The sequence below is a fragment of the Chenopodium quinoa genome, unplaced genomic scaffold (genome assembly GCF_001683475.1).
Source record: "Chenopodium quinoa cultivar QQ74 unplaced genomic scaffold, ASM168347v1, whole genome shotgun sequence".
Taxonomy (NCBI): domain Eukaryota; kingdom Viridiplantae; phylum Streptophyta; class Magnoliopsida; order Caryophyllales; family Amaranthaceae; genus Chenopodium; species Chenopodium quinoa.
In genome coordinates this window covers 1,908,598-1,924,840 of record NW_018744167.1, presented here as the reverse complement: position 1 = coordinate 1,924,840, position 16,243 = coordinate 1,908,598, and the positions used below count along the sequence as shown (strand labels likewise).

Genomic DNA, 16,243 nt, shown 5'->3' with positions numbered 1-16,243 from the left:
GGCAATCCAACATGTTCGTGCCTTTAAGATTGCTCCATTAGATTAGTCTGTGATTACATTTTTAAACTATGGTGGATGGCGGCGGTAAAAGAAATGAGACAAATTTGTTTTTGGTACACTCTTGTATAAAATTTTGTGCCCGTAAAAAGTAATAAAATATTGTGGGATTAAAAGTATGTTGTATGGGAATGGGCCAAATAAAAAGAGAAAACAAACTGGATAATTGGGTGAGATTAGAGAGACACTGAGAGTATATTGTACGGACAAATTTGGATATAGTGGAGTTGTAAATTTACTACTCCGTACTTCCTCCGTTCCTTTTTAGATGACACAGTTTGACTTTTGCACTATTCACAAACAACACTTTGACTAGCTTTTGTGATTTGTAGCTACGATAAAACATAATCATGTGGGATCTTGTTTGAATCGTCTTAATGCATATTTTATTAATATCCACTTTTTATAATTTTACAATGTTGATAATGGGAGATATAACTCGTGAAAATTGTGCGTTGACAAACGTGATAAAAGAAACGTGTCATCTATTAAGGAATGGAGGAAGTATATGTTATTTGATTTATGTAATTTGTATGGCAAGGAAGATAGTATATTATTCTCCTAAATTTGAAAATATATTATGTGTAAAGGTGTCTTGAAAGCTGATTAGAGTCATATGCATAACAAAGACATAGGGTAGTATATTTTTAAATTTCTCATTCAACACGTACATCTGGGTTTTGTTTAGCCCATCGATTGAAAACTATTTTTAATGAATCAAACTTTAACCTAATTAAAGTAAGAGAAATGATATACATATTTGAGATACATATAAGAATTTAAAAAGATTCCCTTTCAAAAAAAAAAGTTAAAAAAAATTACACCGATCTACATATAAATATATTTTATTGTTTTTTTAGTACTCCATAAGAAAAGTAAATAAAAATACAATTGGTCAAGTGTGGTCAATTGCCGTACCCAACTTGAGTACACTTTTCAAATTGTCTTAGTCTTTTGGTCCAACCCAATATTAGCAAATTGGGCATTCTATACATTTTTTTTAACCCATAATCAGCTCAAGGTTATTGTGAACTCGTGTGTTTATTCCATTAATCTTGGTCCTCTGTTGTATGCAACTATGCACTGAGGTGGAGCAGAGCTCGTAGCATCTCAAGTCTTTGATGGTTTGACATCAAGCGACACTACTTCAATATAGATTATTTGATAGTCGTATCAATCAACGTTTATGTTTGGTTGCAAGAGGGAAGTTGCACTTCTCTTGAATTTGCAATGTCAATAGATTTTAACTTCATAGAAAATTGTCTGGTTTGCCAAAAGAATATAGAATCCTCTTATTTACTAACCGTAACAACTCTAATTTGTACATCTTTGCATGACTATCCTCCCAAATTAGCAAACCAATTTCACCCCAAGCCTGTGTCAAATCTTGCAATGCAGATTGCAGACTAAAGTGTTGCCATTCTGATTTAATGAAACACGGCCAACAACAAAAGCTAATTGAAAAAATTAGGAGATTGTATTGAATAATACGGAGTACAAAGTTTTTACATTAATATGTAGTAGAAATTGAAGCTTGTAACAATTCTTCAAAATGCTCAACAGTATTTTACACTACAAAATTAACACAAACAAAAGTCTAATCTATAAAATTACATGGTAAACTACAAATGAAGAACATCCTTCAATAGCAACCAGAGCCTCATCCGCATTAAAAAGAAATCCGCTTTCAAGCTTCAGCAGCATCTGTCATTTTCTTCAGGCAATTCTCAACCAATACACATTCACAGCCTATGCACAAATATGCTTCCAACTAGCATAACAGAAAACAAGCAATCCCTGTACATCTCTGAATTCATTTGGAAAAGATATTTATGATCAATGTATTGTGCAAGCAATCGCGTACAGTCAAAGTGAAAGATAATTGTGAAACAGAAGAAATATCACACATCACAGAGATCAAACTCATCAACTAACACAGCCAATACAAATATTCAAATACATACAATAAGATTTGGAACATAAAAACACCCTGCAAAACAAAAACAAACCATTAAAGAGATTTGATTTTGATTACATAAAGAGAAGTCAGAAATCTCGTGTGGTTTAGCCACGCTCATTGCAACCCAATATATTGGGATGCTGCGTTTGCAATATTATAGAGATTCATCACCCCTCTGCCTCAATATTTATCAGCATATCATACTAGTTTAATCAATTAAAACAGAAAAATGCATTTTCTGGAGTATTCAACACCAAGCAATAAAGCCACTTTTAAATTTTGCTACCATAAAGTTTCAAAACAACTGAAAAATCACTATATGTGCTTGCTCAGAACCACAGCCAAGTATGTGTTGTCTTCAGCCAAAAGGTCAGACAAATTCTATCCAAACTTAGATTCATCATAGCAGCACAAACAGAACATAAGAATTGACAAACAAAAAATAAGAAATGTATGAAGCCTTTCCAGGATCATATGACACTACAAGTAAACAAGCCACTGATCAGGATAAACCACATTAATTTATATAGCATCCGAGCCATTACACCATAAGGAACAAAATTTATCCTACGGAATTGGTATTTGGACGCAAACTAACAATAACATAAATGTGATTGATAAATTATAAATTCGTGTTAAATGCTCGGTGGAAGGAGAAGTCGTTAATAGAAAGGCTCACGGCAAGACCAATAGATCCTGTCCACTGCCCAAAGAACACTCCCGTGTTCCAATATCGTCACAGCAACATACATAGACATTGATAAACAAAAATTGTAAGAAAACACAACAATAACAGTGAGAAATAAGAGCTTCAGTGTGTGTAACAATCAGATCATAGATCATAGATCTCACTGAAATCCGCTAAGATAATATAAAGTATCATCATCAACTCAAATCACTCAATAAACATAATACAAAAACACAAACATTTCACACTAAAAAAAACATACTCGTATTCACGAACATTGATATCTGATGGATTTACTCAGACAGCCAAGGGTTTTGTCTTCAACCCGAAGGTCAGAAACTCTAGTCCACACTTAGCTTCATCACCGTATAACCCAAATACAAACACTACACTTCAACCGGAAAACAATCACAAACACATCAAAAATACACTAGTTTAGATTATGTAACGAGTACTCAGACAGCCAAGGGTTTGTCTTCAACCAATAGGTCAGAAACTCTAGTCCACACTTAGCTTCATCACTGTAACCCATTAAATTTGAAATAAATAAAACAATTATTCTATCTCTAATAATGTTATTCCTATTGTCTCGAACAAAAACTGTAACTACGGTAATGTGTGCTCAGACAGCCAAGGGTTTGTCTTCAATCAAATGATCAGAAACTCTAGTCCACACTTAAGCTTCATCACGGCACTTCACTACAAGATTCAACTAAACATTCGATAACACAATGAATATTGTCATCACCAAAACACGACACCCAAAAAAAAAAAACAAACAGGATAAATTGAAATATATGTGGCGTTTCCAGGATCAAGTGCCACAAATTAAAAATTCAATGATCAGGATATACCACATTGTATGACATTGATTTGTCGCCCGAGCCATTATGCCAAGAGGAACTGAATTTATCCCCCAGAATTGGTAATGGGCGCAACAAAACATCAAACTGGCTAATTTCAAAATTCAAAATAATTCAAAGCAAATACTAATAAATATAGAATATATGAGCTCAGTGGAAGGAGAAGTCGTTTATTTTAAAGCTCACGGCAAAACCCAATAAATTGGATCTTGTCCACTGCCTATTAACACTTCCAGTGTTTTTATCTCATCATCGCATCAAATATTGAATTTTTAGGGCTTAAATACGAATCAAAATAAAAAAAAATAAAAAGCATTTTGCGAATCAAAGACTGCATTTTTAGGGTTAATATAAGAATTAAAACATTTAATTTAATAGAAAAGGGCATCAGTGTGTGTAACAATCAGATCATAGATTAATAATCTCACTGAAATCCGCTAAGATTCAATTTTAAATTATCATCATTTAGCCCTAATTAAAATTTAGCAAAAACAAATTTCAATGAACAAAAAAAAGAGGGTCTTTCACATTTTTTTAAATAGAAAAAGGAAGGGTATTTGAAAGATTACGCACCATTATCAACCAAAAGGAAGATATTGCAATTGAAAAACTTTCCGACGCTAAAAATTCCGACGAATTTGCATTTGTTGTTGAACTTTCCGTCGATATGAATACCAGAAACCTAATTCAGGGGATTTAAGCGGGGATTTGATAGAAGAGCGGAATGCTGAGAGGATAGAGAATTAGAGGGGTGATGAAATTGAAAAGAGGGGTTAGGGTTTTGTAGGGGATGATAGAAGAATATTTAGGGTTTTGCTGACTTGAATTGCGGCTATAATTCAATCGGTTTGGGTTTTGGGTTTTGGGTTTTGATTGAGGTTGAACTTCATGTATAGTGACTTTGTTTAGTGTTGGGCTTTAATGCTTTATCCACGGGCCTCATTACTTATTTGTTACTTCTTCCGTTTCATAAATATTATAACAACTAGACTTTTGTACTATTTATCATGCTTGTTTGATTACATATTATGATTTATACATTAATTAAAATATATATTTATGTGTGATCTTGTTAGATTTGTCTCGTAAAATGCTTATACAATATCAACTTTTTATAATTTTTACTCTTTTATATTATAAATATTTAACATATAAAATGTGTTTTGAGATGTGTAATTTCATCCTTGTTGCAATATTATTGAGACAGAGGAAGTATTTTGTAAACTCTCCCTTGATTGAACTTCATCTATCTGGTGTTAGCGGCTACTCCATATATAACAGCAACGTCACCGTGTAGTTACTAATTGTATCGGATTGTTACATTGTGTAACTTTTATAAAGAGGGAGCACAACTTTAAGAGTGTCATTACGTGGAATACCCCTTTACTTTTTATTATGGATGTTTAGGTGAAACCTACCTTAACTTTTTATTATGGATGTTTGTTATGTAAACTTACGAACATAAAACCCTCGTTAAATTCGTGTTATTTAAAACCTTGTTAAATATGTGTATAGTTACAACACATATAATTAAAAACATTAATGTGCTTTAGAAGTGCAATAAATCAAATGGACAAAAAAAATAAACTAAGGAAAAAAATAATCAACCAAATTGTCCTCCGTGACTTAACTTCTCATTCAAGATTGTTGGCATCCTTTCAACAACCCAAGTCGCTAGTTTCCTTCTTCCAACAACCTTAAGCTCAAATTTTTTTTTTTTCTTTTATCAATTATAATCAGTTAAAAACTTCCTATACAATTATTAAATTATATTTCCTTACAAGTGACTTAAAAGACTAAATATATAAATTAACTTTGAAATTTTGGCCTTTTTTTTTTCTTTTCCATAGCAACAATCGTTGAATTGACATAGGTAACAAATCAACATCCACAATTATATTCCACATTAGCATTCACATCCCATATGATATCTAGTATCCTTAATGATTATCTATCATAATGTTTACAAAAAAATTATCTTAATTAAGTATCATAATCATCGCAATCATGTTCCATCAACAATACTTGTACACATAAAAACCATAGATTGATTTTAAATGTGCTAGTATATCAAAATTCGCAACACAATAAATCAGAAAAAATAAATAAAAAACTAACCATGTTTAAACTAAATATAGCAATAGACTGACTCATCATCTACGCTTTTAAGACTTCAACAACTACTTTTATACCCAACTTGTATTGCTCTTAACCTTTTCAATTAATTTGTAATTTGATAATTTTAAGATAATGCAAGTAACAAATTTCATTATAATTTGTCCTCTATCCAACTAGATTTTTTATACCACCCACAGAAAATGCTTAGAAGTCAACTCTACGCAACACTACATAGCTCTTAAAATCTGGACCGTCAATTTCCAATCCGATGATCATCATGCCATTCCCAATCAACGGTCAAGATCTCCTCAAATTCTGACCCACACATCAAAAAATAGGACCCACAAACTTGCCTTCAAATCTACACTGGTTGGCACACTAGTAAAACCCACGTGTCAGAATTATCTAGATTTAATGTCTATCATACTCAATAAAAATTTGAAACCTGTCCAACCAAAACCATCGAAATGACTAAATTACCCTTGTAATTTTCTCTCACCTCAATATCTTTGTGATAATCAGTTCATAATTCCCTTCTCTCTTTTTTCCTCTTTTCTTCCTTTTTTCTTTCCCATCGTTTTCTCTCTCTCTCTTTTCTTTCTTGTTTTTTTCGATCTCTTGAAACTCTCTTCCTCTTAATCGTATGCATAGGACTAGGATTCGTATCATTTGGGCTTAATCTTGGATTTAACCAGGTATTGATTAATTAAATTGTATTAAAATTTGGAATTTTTAAAATAATTTTTCGATTTTGATTGTCGGTTTGTTTGATTTCTTGATATTTCATGAAATTATTGATCCAGCACACTGTGATTGTGCATAATTTCATTTGGGTGTGTTGGATCTCGATTTTTGTGTTGTGATTTCGTCGGATTTGAGGGTTTTATGTAAAAAATTTTGGGTCGTAGATCTTTTTCCCCCTTTTTTAATGATAATTTTGGGATTATTTTGTTGGAATCAATTTTATACCTATAATTTTAGCTTTTCTAGGTATATGTTTGTTAAGTTTGACTCGTTACTAATCTTGGGATTGTTATCTGTAATTAGAAATGTTTATTTCTCTTATTTTGTTTGATCCAAGCTAAATTTCCATTGAATTTGATATATATATTAGACAGAGTGCTTATTACTTTATTATGAATGTTTTTTATGAATTATAAATCTTCAGTATTGGAACTATAGTACTTAATTGCTTCAATTTAGTGGTCCAATTTGTTTAGCTGGGGATTTAACTTTGAATTGGGTTGATGAACTTTCGGATGTGTAATGCGATTGGGTCTTAAGGTTTAGTTTGCTTGGATACGATCATGATACATTAGAGTATTAGACTAGTGCTTGATCGAGTTTTGGACAAGTTTGTCAGACACTTGATGACCTTCCAACTTGGCTTTGATGGATAAATGGTTGGAAGGAATCAAGGAATTATGCTATTGGGATTGGTTATAGAGTAAATAATACAGCTTGGACTTTTTTTCTTTGGTTGTTTTGGGGGGGGGGGGGTGTGGGGTGGGGTGGGAGGGTAGGGGGGGATTCATACTGATTTCATGTGTTAATGTCAATTATTAAGAGTATTTGCGCGTGCTTTTGTATGGACTAATGAGTTTTGGACGAGTTTGTAAGACACTTGATGACCTCTTCCAACTCGACTTTGGTGGAAAAATTGTTAATGGTCAATATTGAAGAGTTTTTGCGTGTTCTTGTGTATATGCAATATGTGTGATAAGTCCATGCTGCTCATGATCCTGATTCCTGACTTAGTTTTTGTGTTTATAACTACAGCTTGGTGGTCATGTAACTTCTTCTGGAACTGACTGCTGTCATATGTGAATTCAAATTGTATAAATCCCTGGCACACACAGATGGGTGAACTGAGGACAATGATGCGAAGGAATGAATCATTCAGAACTTACCAGTTTGGTCTTCTTCTTTCCCCTGTTGTCTCAGTTTGGGGTTGTTTTGTTCGTAAGATAAGGTATAATTACAGTCCTGAGTGGGTGTAGTAGACCTTGCCTCAGAATTCAGTATAGTTCCACAGCTGATAGGAAACATATAAGGAAAATAATATAATAGCAAAGAGGAGAAAAAAAGGTAGATAAAACAGGTCTCTCAAAATGTTTAAATAAAAAGAGAGATTGTTAGAGGGTAAATGTATACTTCGTAAAATAGTTATTATTTCAGGAAAGATAATCTTACTAACATACTATAGTTGAGATTAATTGGAGTTAAAAAGGTCGGAGATGGAGTCAGCGAAAACCCCCCATGTGAAAAAGGCAAAAAAGAAGCAGGTGAAGGATGAGTTGGATCGCATGAAGCAGGCAGAGAAAAAAAGGAGGAGATTGGAGAAAGCCTTGGCGACTTCTGCAGCAATTCGATCTGAACTTGAGAAGAAGAAACAGCTGAAAAATGAAGAGCAACAGAGACTCGATAAAGAGGGTGCTGCAATTGCTGAAGCAGTTGCTCTCCATGTTTTACTTGGAGAAGACTCCAATGACACGCCTACAATTGTTTTGAAGAAAGAGGAAGACTTTGGTGGTTGGCACCATACTGCGAATATTGGGCTTTTTATGGACAAATCTGCTCTGTCGCATCAGAGCCTAAATAAGTGCTCCTTTGAGAGTTTTGGCTGGTTTCCGGGATCTTATGGACAAGAGTGCGAGTGCAATCACTTTGGAGATATCAATCAGCCCTTTTCATCATATCCACTTGAGAAAAACTTCCACATGCCATATTTGGATGATGGACCATGGAGCAATGACGATATCTCTGCAGGCCTTATTGCAGCACAGGCTGTTTCATCTCTCCAGATTGGAGAAGATGCACACGTGGACAGAGTTTTCTTCAACCGATATTGAGATTGCTAAAAATAAGGGTTATGATTCATATGTTAAAGGCAGAATATCACTGAATAAACATCCAATGTATATACTGCTTCTCTGATGTGCCCCTTTTTTTCAGTCTCCTGTAATGTTGTCGACATTGTTTTTGTCATCTTGTGTCTGGATTTTTCTTTAGTATGACTTACTGGTTCTTAGTGTTTTGTATAGGATGAATTGAGTTTGAGCTTTGTCAAGACTGGGATATTCTGAATGACCAGTAATGTCTTTATTATTGTGATTTGAACTAGTATTATTATCATCATTCTGTGTCACTGTGTATCTGGGCTATGAGATGCTATACTCTGGTTATGTTTTTCATCTTGTGCTTTGATTGCTAATGTTTTCGTGCTTGTCAATTCTTAAGAAAAAGGCGGTTGCTGAGATAGACGTTGGTGGACTTCTAGTGTCTGTTTTTCATTGATCTTTACCTGAATGACAGATGATTCATTTCTGCCTTGCTCACTGAGAAATTGTAGACATGTAGTATTGATTTGTTCAGCCTAGTTTACTTAACAGTTTGCAGTTGCTATTATATAGACTTCAAGTTTAAATTGCTTCCAAAACGACCTATAGGTTAGCTGCATACCCGTGTTGATGGGACCAGCTGATCAATATGGATAATTTTGCGGCAATCTTACTAAACTGTACATGTCTAAGGACGAATTATTTTCATTTTTTTCTTTGGCTAATATTGAAACCACAATTTATAACAAAGGAACACAGAAAATAAAATGTTTCGGTTCTGGAATACTATACCATGATCTTCAAAGTTCTCATTCTCACAAAATGAATTCAATGCAAAGAAAATAAATTGCTTACTTGCTGGAAGCCTGAGATCATTACTAATGTAAATACAATTCCATCCCACATAGAGGGGGGAAGTAGGATGGTAAAACTGGCCTAACAATTTTGTTGCAGGAAATTGAAGGAATCCAACAAATTTTCACAATGTAATTCATACAACTTGAGTCGGTCATAAGTGCAAGTTTAAAGAGAGAGCAGTAAATTTTACAAGGATACACAGTTACACGACACACTCTTGGAGAATAGCATAGCTTCTTCTATCAGTTAAAATCCATGTACTCTTCCCATCAGCTACCACGACGTGAATTCTGTCTGAGGGGTGCTGCTGCTGCTGCTTCATCATCTTCTTCCTGTTGTTGCTGCTGTTGCCCAATTACATCCTGATTTGGCCCATCAATTACAGAGCTCGTAGAGGGTTTGTCACCAGCAGGAATCATATTCTTGAACCAAGAAACTTGAAATCGAGGTGAATTCCTGTTGGAATTTGGGCTGTCCGGGGATACTTGTGAGTTAGAGGCGATGCCTGCAAGGAAACGATATGCAACCTTGCTGGCCGTGACAATTTCTGTTTTAGCTTGTTTGAACTGCAGTGACATAAGAAATTGGTCGTAAGACCTTAAAAACAAACAAAAGACTCAGGGAGGGAGGATGGGCTGTTGAGATGCTATAGAATTTCAAAGAATGGCATAGTATTAAACCAGGGCATAATTTTTACAGAATGAAGTCTAAAGGTCACAGTTGGTGATTACTTACTATACATGTTATATAGCATGCAGAAAAGCTAGATAATCGTCCATAGAAGAGGGAGGGGCGTGGGGGGTGGGGGGAGCAACTAAGCAAAGTCAACTTCAACCCAATGTATTATATATCCCAAGGTGCACTAAGGCAATGAGTGGCCTGCTGCACCTAGGCACACGCCTCACTGAAGTGAAACACACTTGATAAATCTTATACTATAATAATTTAGGAGCCAATATTTCAACTTTAAACCACAAGATCTTTCATACTTCAATTTTAAACTCCATTTCCTATCTCGTCCTAACATTCAATAACTTCCACTATTCATATTAGCACAGGTATGTTCTAGTACAAGGAATTTTAAGAGTAAAAATTAGATTTGTGGCCCTCAGGTGAGCTTCGCCTAGCTCAATAAAGTAATGTACCCCATTCGCCTAGCACCTCAGGACCTAGGTGTGCTTTTTTTATACACTGACTAATCCAATCACTAGCACATCTCCTGAAGCATTCATCCCATTTAATCTAAATCACTCTCTAAAAACAACAATACTTTGCACAGGTATCTCTAATTTCATAAAACAAGTGACCTATAATCACTACCATCATTCCAGCAATGCAGATATACATGACCCAAAAACTTGATAAAAGTAGATTCCCCTCTATGATAAGTCATGGCTCACTACCACAACAATCTACTCCTTTACTACCCCAGCAATTTCTCCTATTTGGTACTATACAATATCATCGAATCTTAGTCCTTCGAAAAGTAATGAACATTTCACTAGGCTTTTTAAGAGACAATAAGAAAGTTGATATGCTACTAACACCACTGAAAATGAAAAAAAAAAAGACAATTTTAACTTTCTAAGACAGTAAAGCAGTAAACTTACACGATATGCAGTGTTTCCCGCTATTTCAACTGCAGCATCACCGGCATGTGCAAATCGGTTAACCCAACCTGCAAGTATCAGGGGCTATCTTTTAATTCATAGAAAACTTTGCTAGGACCGCAGATATCTTCTCTCAAAATAGCCTAGCAGTAACTTGTATGAGACCCTGAGTTGCATAATGATACTACAAAAGAAAACCTCGCAGCTAAAAGAGAGCCCCAGGGAGGGGGAGGGGGGAGGTGGTAAAACCATTTTCCATCCACTGTGATTCAGAATTTTGTCAAAGCAATGATAATATGGTACAAACAGTAGCAATCAAAATAACCAAGAATGAAAGAGCTATATTCAGATATGCAATAGATAAGCCAGGATCTCAGTGATTACCAATTAAATCCCTTCTTATATACATGCATAAGTTCATAGGGAATGAGAAAAACAGAGTACGTGGTTCATCGTACACTATAATATTATAAACTAAAACATGATTGTCTGATTGAATGATTCAAATGAAAGTTAAGGGCCGATAATTATAAGATAAAGTACAATTCCCTAAATTCACTGTGGAATATTAAAGTTTAATACCACCACCTGGTCCACCCACCGGTAGAAACTTTATCTAGTAAACAGGAAAATGTAAACACCACAAAAGCTGAGAATCCATGAGACACACACTAGCTGCAGCAGGAAGCTAGGTAAGCATAGAAAAACACATTGGGCCAACTAATGGCCAAAAGCAGGGTTTTTCAGGCCAAAAAAAAATATAGGAAATGAAGGAATGAAGAATTATAAAGAACGTTAACAAGGGATAGAGGAAAAGTGGAATATTGTGAACAAATCAATCCCCCAAATCACCACCACCACCAACAACAACAAAGCCTTAGTCCCAAAATGATTTGGGGTCGGCTAACATGCATCGTCATAAGGAACCGTACGATAAAGAGGAATGGACATAACAAGATAATCAGTTGAAAGGGTTTGAGAAAAAGTGAGTAAAGAATGAGGGATTTGCTTAGTGAACAGATCATTGTGCCAATCAGCTTAGATACAGATTGCTATTAAATGTAAACCTAAGAACACGCAAAAGTTAAACTGACATCGGGAATTCAGATTTCTAAACCTCTTGATGATATCATAATATGATGCCAGATAATACACCACAGTAAAGAATGGTAAAATATTGATAGCTCTCAAATACAGATTTGGAGCCTCAGATCAGCTCGGCGATCACATTCCAAAAGAGCACAATCTTATGAAAGTAAAAGTCAACTCGTGACAGTAATAAATGCAATCAACACAAGGGCAATGAAATTAATTACAATTAGTTATTATAAAAGCAAGGCTGCAATGATACTATACCTGGAAGTTTTGGAACACCAAACCTTTCACATAACTCATCACAGAAATGATTGCAATTTCGTGCGAGCAAATCATAGGATTCCCCTGGCCACTCTCTACTGAGTTCCCTCAAAATCTGATTAACCTCGGAGGAAGAAAGATTGGTTTGTCCAAGAACGATTTTTTCACGGTATGTATACATGGGGTTTTTTGTAGCAGGGCAGCTAAAGACTCCAGTTCCTTGTTCACAATACCCAAACGACCATTCATCTTCTTTATACACCTGTAATTATTCCATGGAGCTTACCAATTACCATTACTATCCTCAAAAATCATGTCATAGATCAAAAATAGAAAACACATAAATTTGGTACTATAAAGTATTTGGCATAACTATATACCAAAAAAAACTAATCTAATACAACAAACAAAAACAATCAGAAATTACAAAAATATTGGAATGCAATGACAGTAGAATCAATACAGATTACAAAATGGGTCAGAATAAATACTTGTCCCACAATGTAATGTGCTTGATTTAATAATTAAGAACAGTAACACACAATGATTAACTTAACATGAGAACATAACATCTTGATAACAATTTAGGAAGTTCACACCCCTGTGAAGGCGTGAAGTCACTAATTTGTACCTTGTATATGGTATATGTATGATTTTTAGTTAAAACCAGTAGAAGGGAAAAGAAAGATAGGCAGCTCAAAGTTTGACGCCAGTAGTTGGGGTATAATAGAGAGAGTCAGTCAGAATTTAGCACTCACCAGATATCATCGTATCAATACAGAATACTATAGATCCAGCAAACTATCTAGACAAACTAAAGAGTAACAAATAAAGGAGGCTCCCAACCATCCGATCAACACTCATAAATGTTGATATTTGTTAAAAAAAAAAAAAAAAAAAAAAAAAAAAAAACTGTCATAGTAACGCAATAGCGATGGATATTCAATTGGCTGAAGCTGGCCGGGGACAGAAACTTTTGTGATGCCTAAGCCTAAGGCACACGAAATAATTACAAGAAGCGTAGAAGCATCCTGCTGCTAATAAGTAAACATAGCAGCAAAAAACTTAAAAACCATACGCCCTTTGCTCTTTTAACATATTCACATATCAGGAACATTGAAATGCAACTCATTCATTCCTCAACACAGACCCTCTAACTACAATTACAACAGCCATCTAATGCAAAGACATGAAACAATGACTACACCTGTGACATTATTCCTCTTGCAGCACTCCTCAATAACACAATCAAGACTACAGTCCTTTAAACCACCTCCTCATGACCACATCGTTGACATTATTCCTCTTGCTACGTAAATAAACACTTCAACACCACAATTAAGACTACAGTCCTTTAAACCACCTCCTCATGACCACATCATTGACAGTGTTCCTCTTGCTATGTAAATAAACTCTTCAACACCAGAATCAATAGTTCAAGACTACAGTCCTTTAAACCACCTCCACTATATAGAACTATAGAAGTTCACTATAGCCGATTAGCCGAGACTGAAAATTCGCAACGCAATCTACTCGATAGCATCTCAACAACTATGCCACCACAAACAACCAACCAATACCAATCAGAAAACTCCGACTACAACTAATGTAAAAAAAAAAATACACACTCAAATAATGTACAGCTAAAAATTGCTAGAAATCAAGTAAACACACAAAATCAAGTAATTAAAACAGTAAAGCAGAGCTATAATAGGTAAATTTAGCAAAATTATGAAACAAAAACCCTAGATCTGGCACAAAAAATTCAAAATCTCAAAAATACAAAATTACCAAAAATAATCAAACTGAATTTACCTGAACAGCACTGTGAAAGATACCGCCTAATCCAATTCCGTCTTTGAAGAACTTGTTGATATGCATAATAGTATTGTTCGTCTTATCTGAACCGCTGTTCGTCACATCGTAAATGTGAAGTACAACATCCTTCATCTCTTTCTAACCAAACAAATGCTGATTTGCAAAATTATAAACCCTAATTCAACCTCAAAAAACCCTAATTTTCTCTCTCTATGCTTGAATTAACTCCTTGTTCTTTCTCTCTCTAAATTGATGAATCAATAAACATGAATTACTCCAGAATACATCAATTCTACTCTTTCTCTCTCTTCAAGAGTAAATTTCAATTTTTGTTTCGTTTGTGAAAGTGTCGACAAATTTGGGGAAAATGAAAATTTTGTTTGGGGAATGTGGCAAATATCTTCTTCTTTCTTCTATTTTGTGGATTTCGGAAAACTGTAATAAAATGGAAGGAAAGAGTGATAATTGGAGTACCTTCTTCTTCTTTCTGGGTTTTTGAATTTGGTTAAAAGACATAAATGACCTTCTTTTTTAAAGATTTTAGGAATTCTTAAGTAGTTAATGCCATCATTAATGTAATAAGTTATTTCGTAAATGATTTTAATGTCAATAATTTGACATGATTTTCAAGTCTTATTTACATGGTATAACGGAGTAAGAAATAAAGCGTTATGAATTTTGGTGAACTCATATTTGATATTGTAACACAAACTATTACACAGAAACTTTAAAACAAAAAATATAGGACTTGTCATCTGTAAAATTGATGAGTTTATTTAGAAAATCTCCGACATATATTATAACGTTTGAGAAAGGAACCAAAAAGTTGATCTCCACCATACAAGTATAACTTTAACTCTTTTGAAGCTATATGCATGTATGGTAAATAATTGATAATCGAATTTTAACGAAAAAGTGATGGGAACAAATGAGTAAATAATTGTATTATATTTTATATACATAACTCCAATTATACAAGGATATAACCATATAAATAAACGTCATACTATTGATTATTGATATAATTATTAGCTTTGCCATTATAAGTGGCTCAATCATATTTCCTACAAAGTACATGTAACATTATTTTCTACAATTCATGATAAAATCATGCATTCATTGATGAAATATGTTTATTTATATGAATTGTATTGCCAAAATTTTCACTTTAACTTTCTATGATTAGTGTTTAGAGTTGCATAATATGGAAAAAAAATAAAATCCCTTTTACCTACACCAAAAAAATAAATTTTAAAAATTAGGTAGCAACTAACTCTAATTCCCCGATAAACTGAAAAAAAAAAAATCTATAATGAGAGGTCAAAGGAGAGAGAAGATTGTGATTTTTTTTTTTTTTTTTGTCTGCCTGCCTGGGATAATTAGTAAGCTGCTTCAAGATTTTTTAATTTTTATTTTTTTTACTAATATATTATCTTATTTCTTTAAAAAAAAAAGGGAAAAGCTACTGCATGGCATGATTTGAGGCAGTGAGGAGGGGATTAGTAGGGTTGGTAATATAAAAAGGTAAGTGGGCCCGACCCAAGTCCAACGAAGTCCATGCACCAACATTATTTAACCCACTAATTAGTGTCATTGTCTTTTGTCACATGTTATGTGACTAACCACCCATCTAAAATTGTTACAGCTGGTATTAACATATGTATGTCATGAATCTATCATGCCACCTCTACTTGTCTACTTTTTTTAATTTACATATTTTTCCCCCTTTTTGGCAGAGATGGCTATGATATGGGTCTTGGGCTTAAAACCAAGCCCATTTTGAGCAGGCCCGAGTCTATGATCATGCAAAAAATAAACGTCATTCCCAAAACCCGCTAAATTGCATTGTAATTGCGAACTTTTCAATACGAGAGGTGTTTATAGGGCGGTCACTGTCAGCCAACATGGTAGTCGACATTGGTGAAAGTTTAGCGGACGTAGATGAGTATGGGGCTCGCAAGGCGGTTGAGAAATCATGATAAAATAAAGTGCGTAAAGAAAATGATTAAAATTTCTTAACAAACAACAAAATAAATAATGGTGTTACAGACCTTGCTTGTTCTAAAGGTCTTCCC

General features: G+C 34.2%; 2 protein-coding genes and 1 long non-coding RNA gene across 3 annotated transcripts; 1 reads left to right on the top strand and 2 right to left on the bottom strand.

The window, feature by feature from the left end:
- Positions 1-1,515: 1,515 nt before the first annotated feature.
- Positions 1,516-4,434, bottom strand: LOC110693865. The gene is made up of 2 exons (XR_002505695.1): positions 4,142-4,434; positions 1,516-1,864 (listed from the first exon to the last, which is right to left on the bottom strand). It is a non-coding gene; the product is annotated as an uncharacterized LOC110693865 (long non-coding RNA).
- A 1,774-nt stretch (positions 4,435-6,208) lies between these two features.
- LOC110693864 lies at positions 6,209-8,880 on the top strand. Its single transcript, XM_021871036.1, has 2 exons — positions 6,209-6,381; positions 7,466-8,880. The coding sequence occupies exon 2, from the start codon at positions 7,924-7,926 to the stop codon at positions 8,536-8,538; it is 615 nt and encodes a 204-aa protein (XP_021726728.1). The 5' UTR covers positions 6,209-6,381; positions 7,466-7,923; the 3' UTR covers positions 8,539-8,880.
- A 405-nt stretch (positions 8,881-9,285) lies between these two features.
- On the bottom strand, positions 9,286-14,681 carry LOC110693863. Its single transcript, XM_021871035.1, has 4 exons — positions 14,166-14,681; positions 12,351-12,612; positions 10,995-11,062; positions 9,286-9,950 (listed from the first exon to the last, which is right to left on the bottom strand). Exons 1-4 carry the CDS (start codon positions 14,298-14,300, stop codon positions 9,654-9,656), a joined length of 762 nt encoding a protein of 253 aa, XP_021726727.1. The 5' UTR covers positions 14,301-14,681; the 3' UTR covers positions 9,286-9,653.
- Between the last annotated feature and the right edge of the window lie 1,562 nt (positions 14,682-16,243).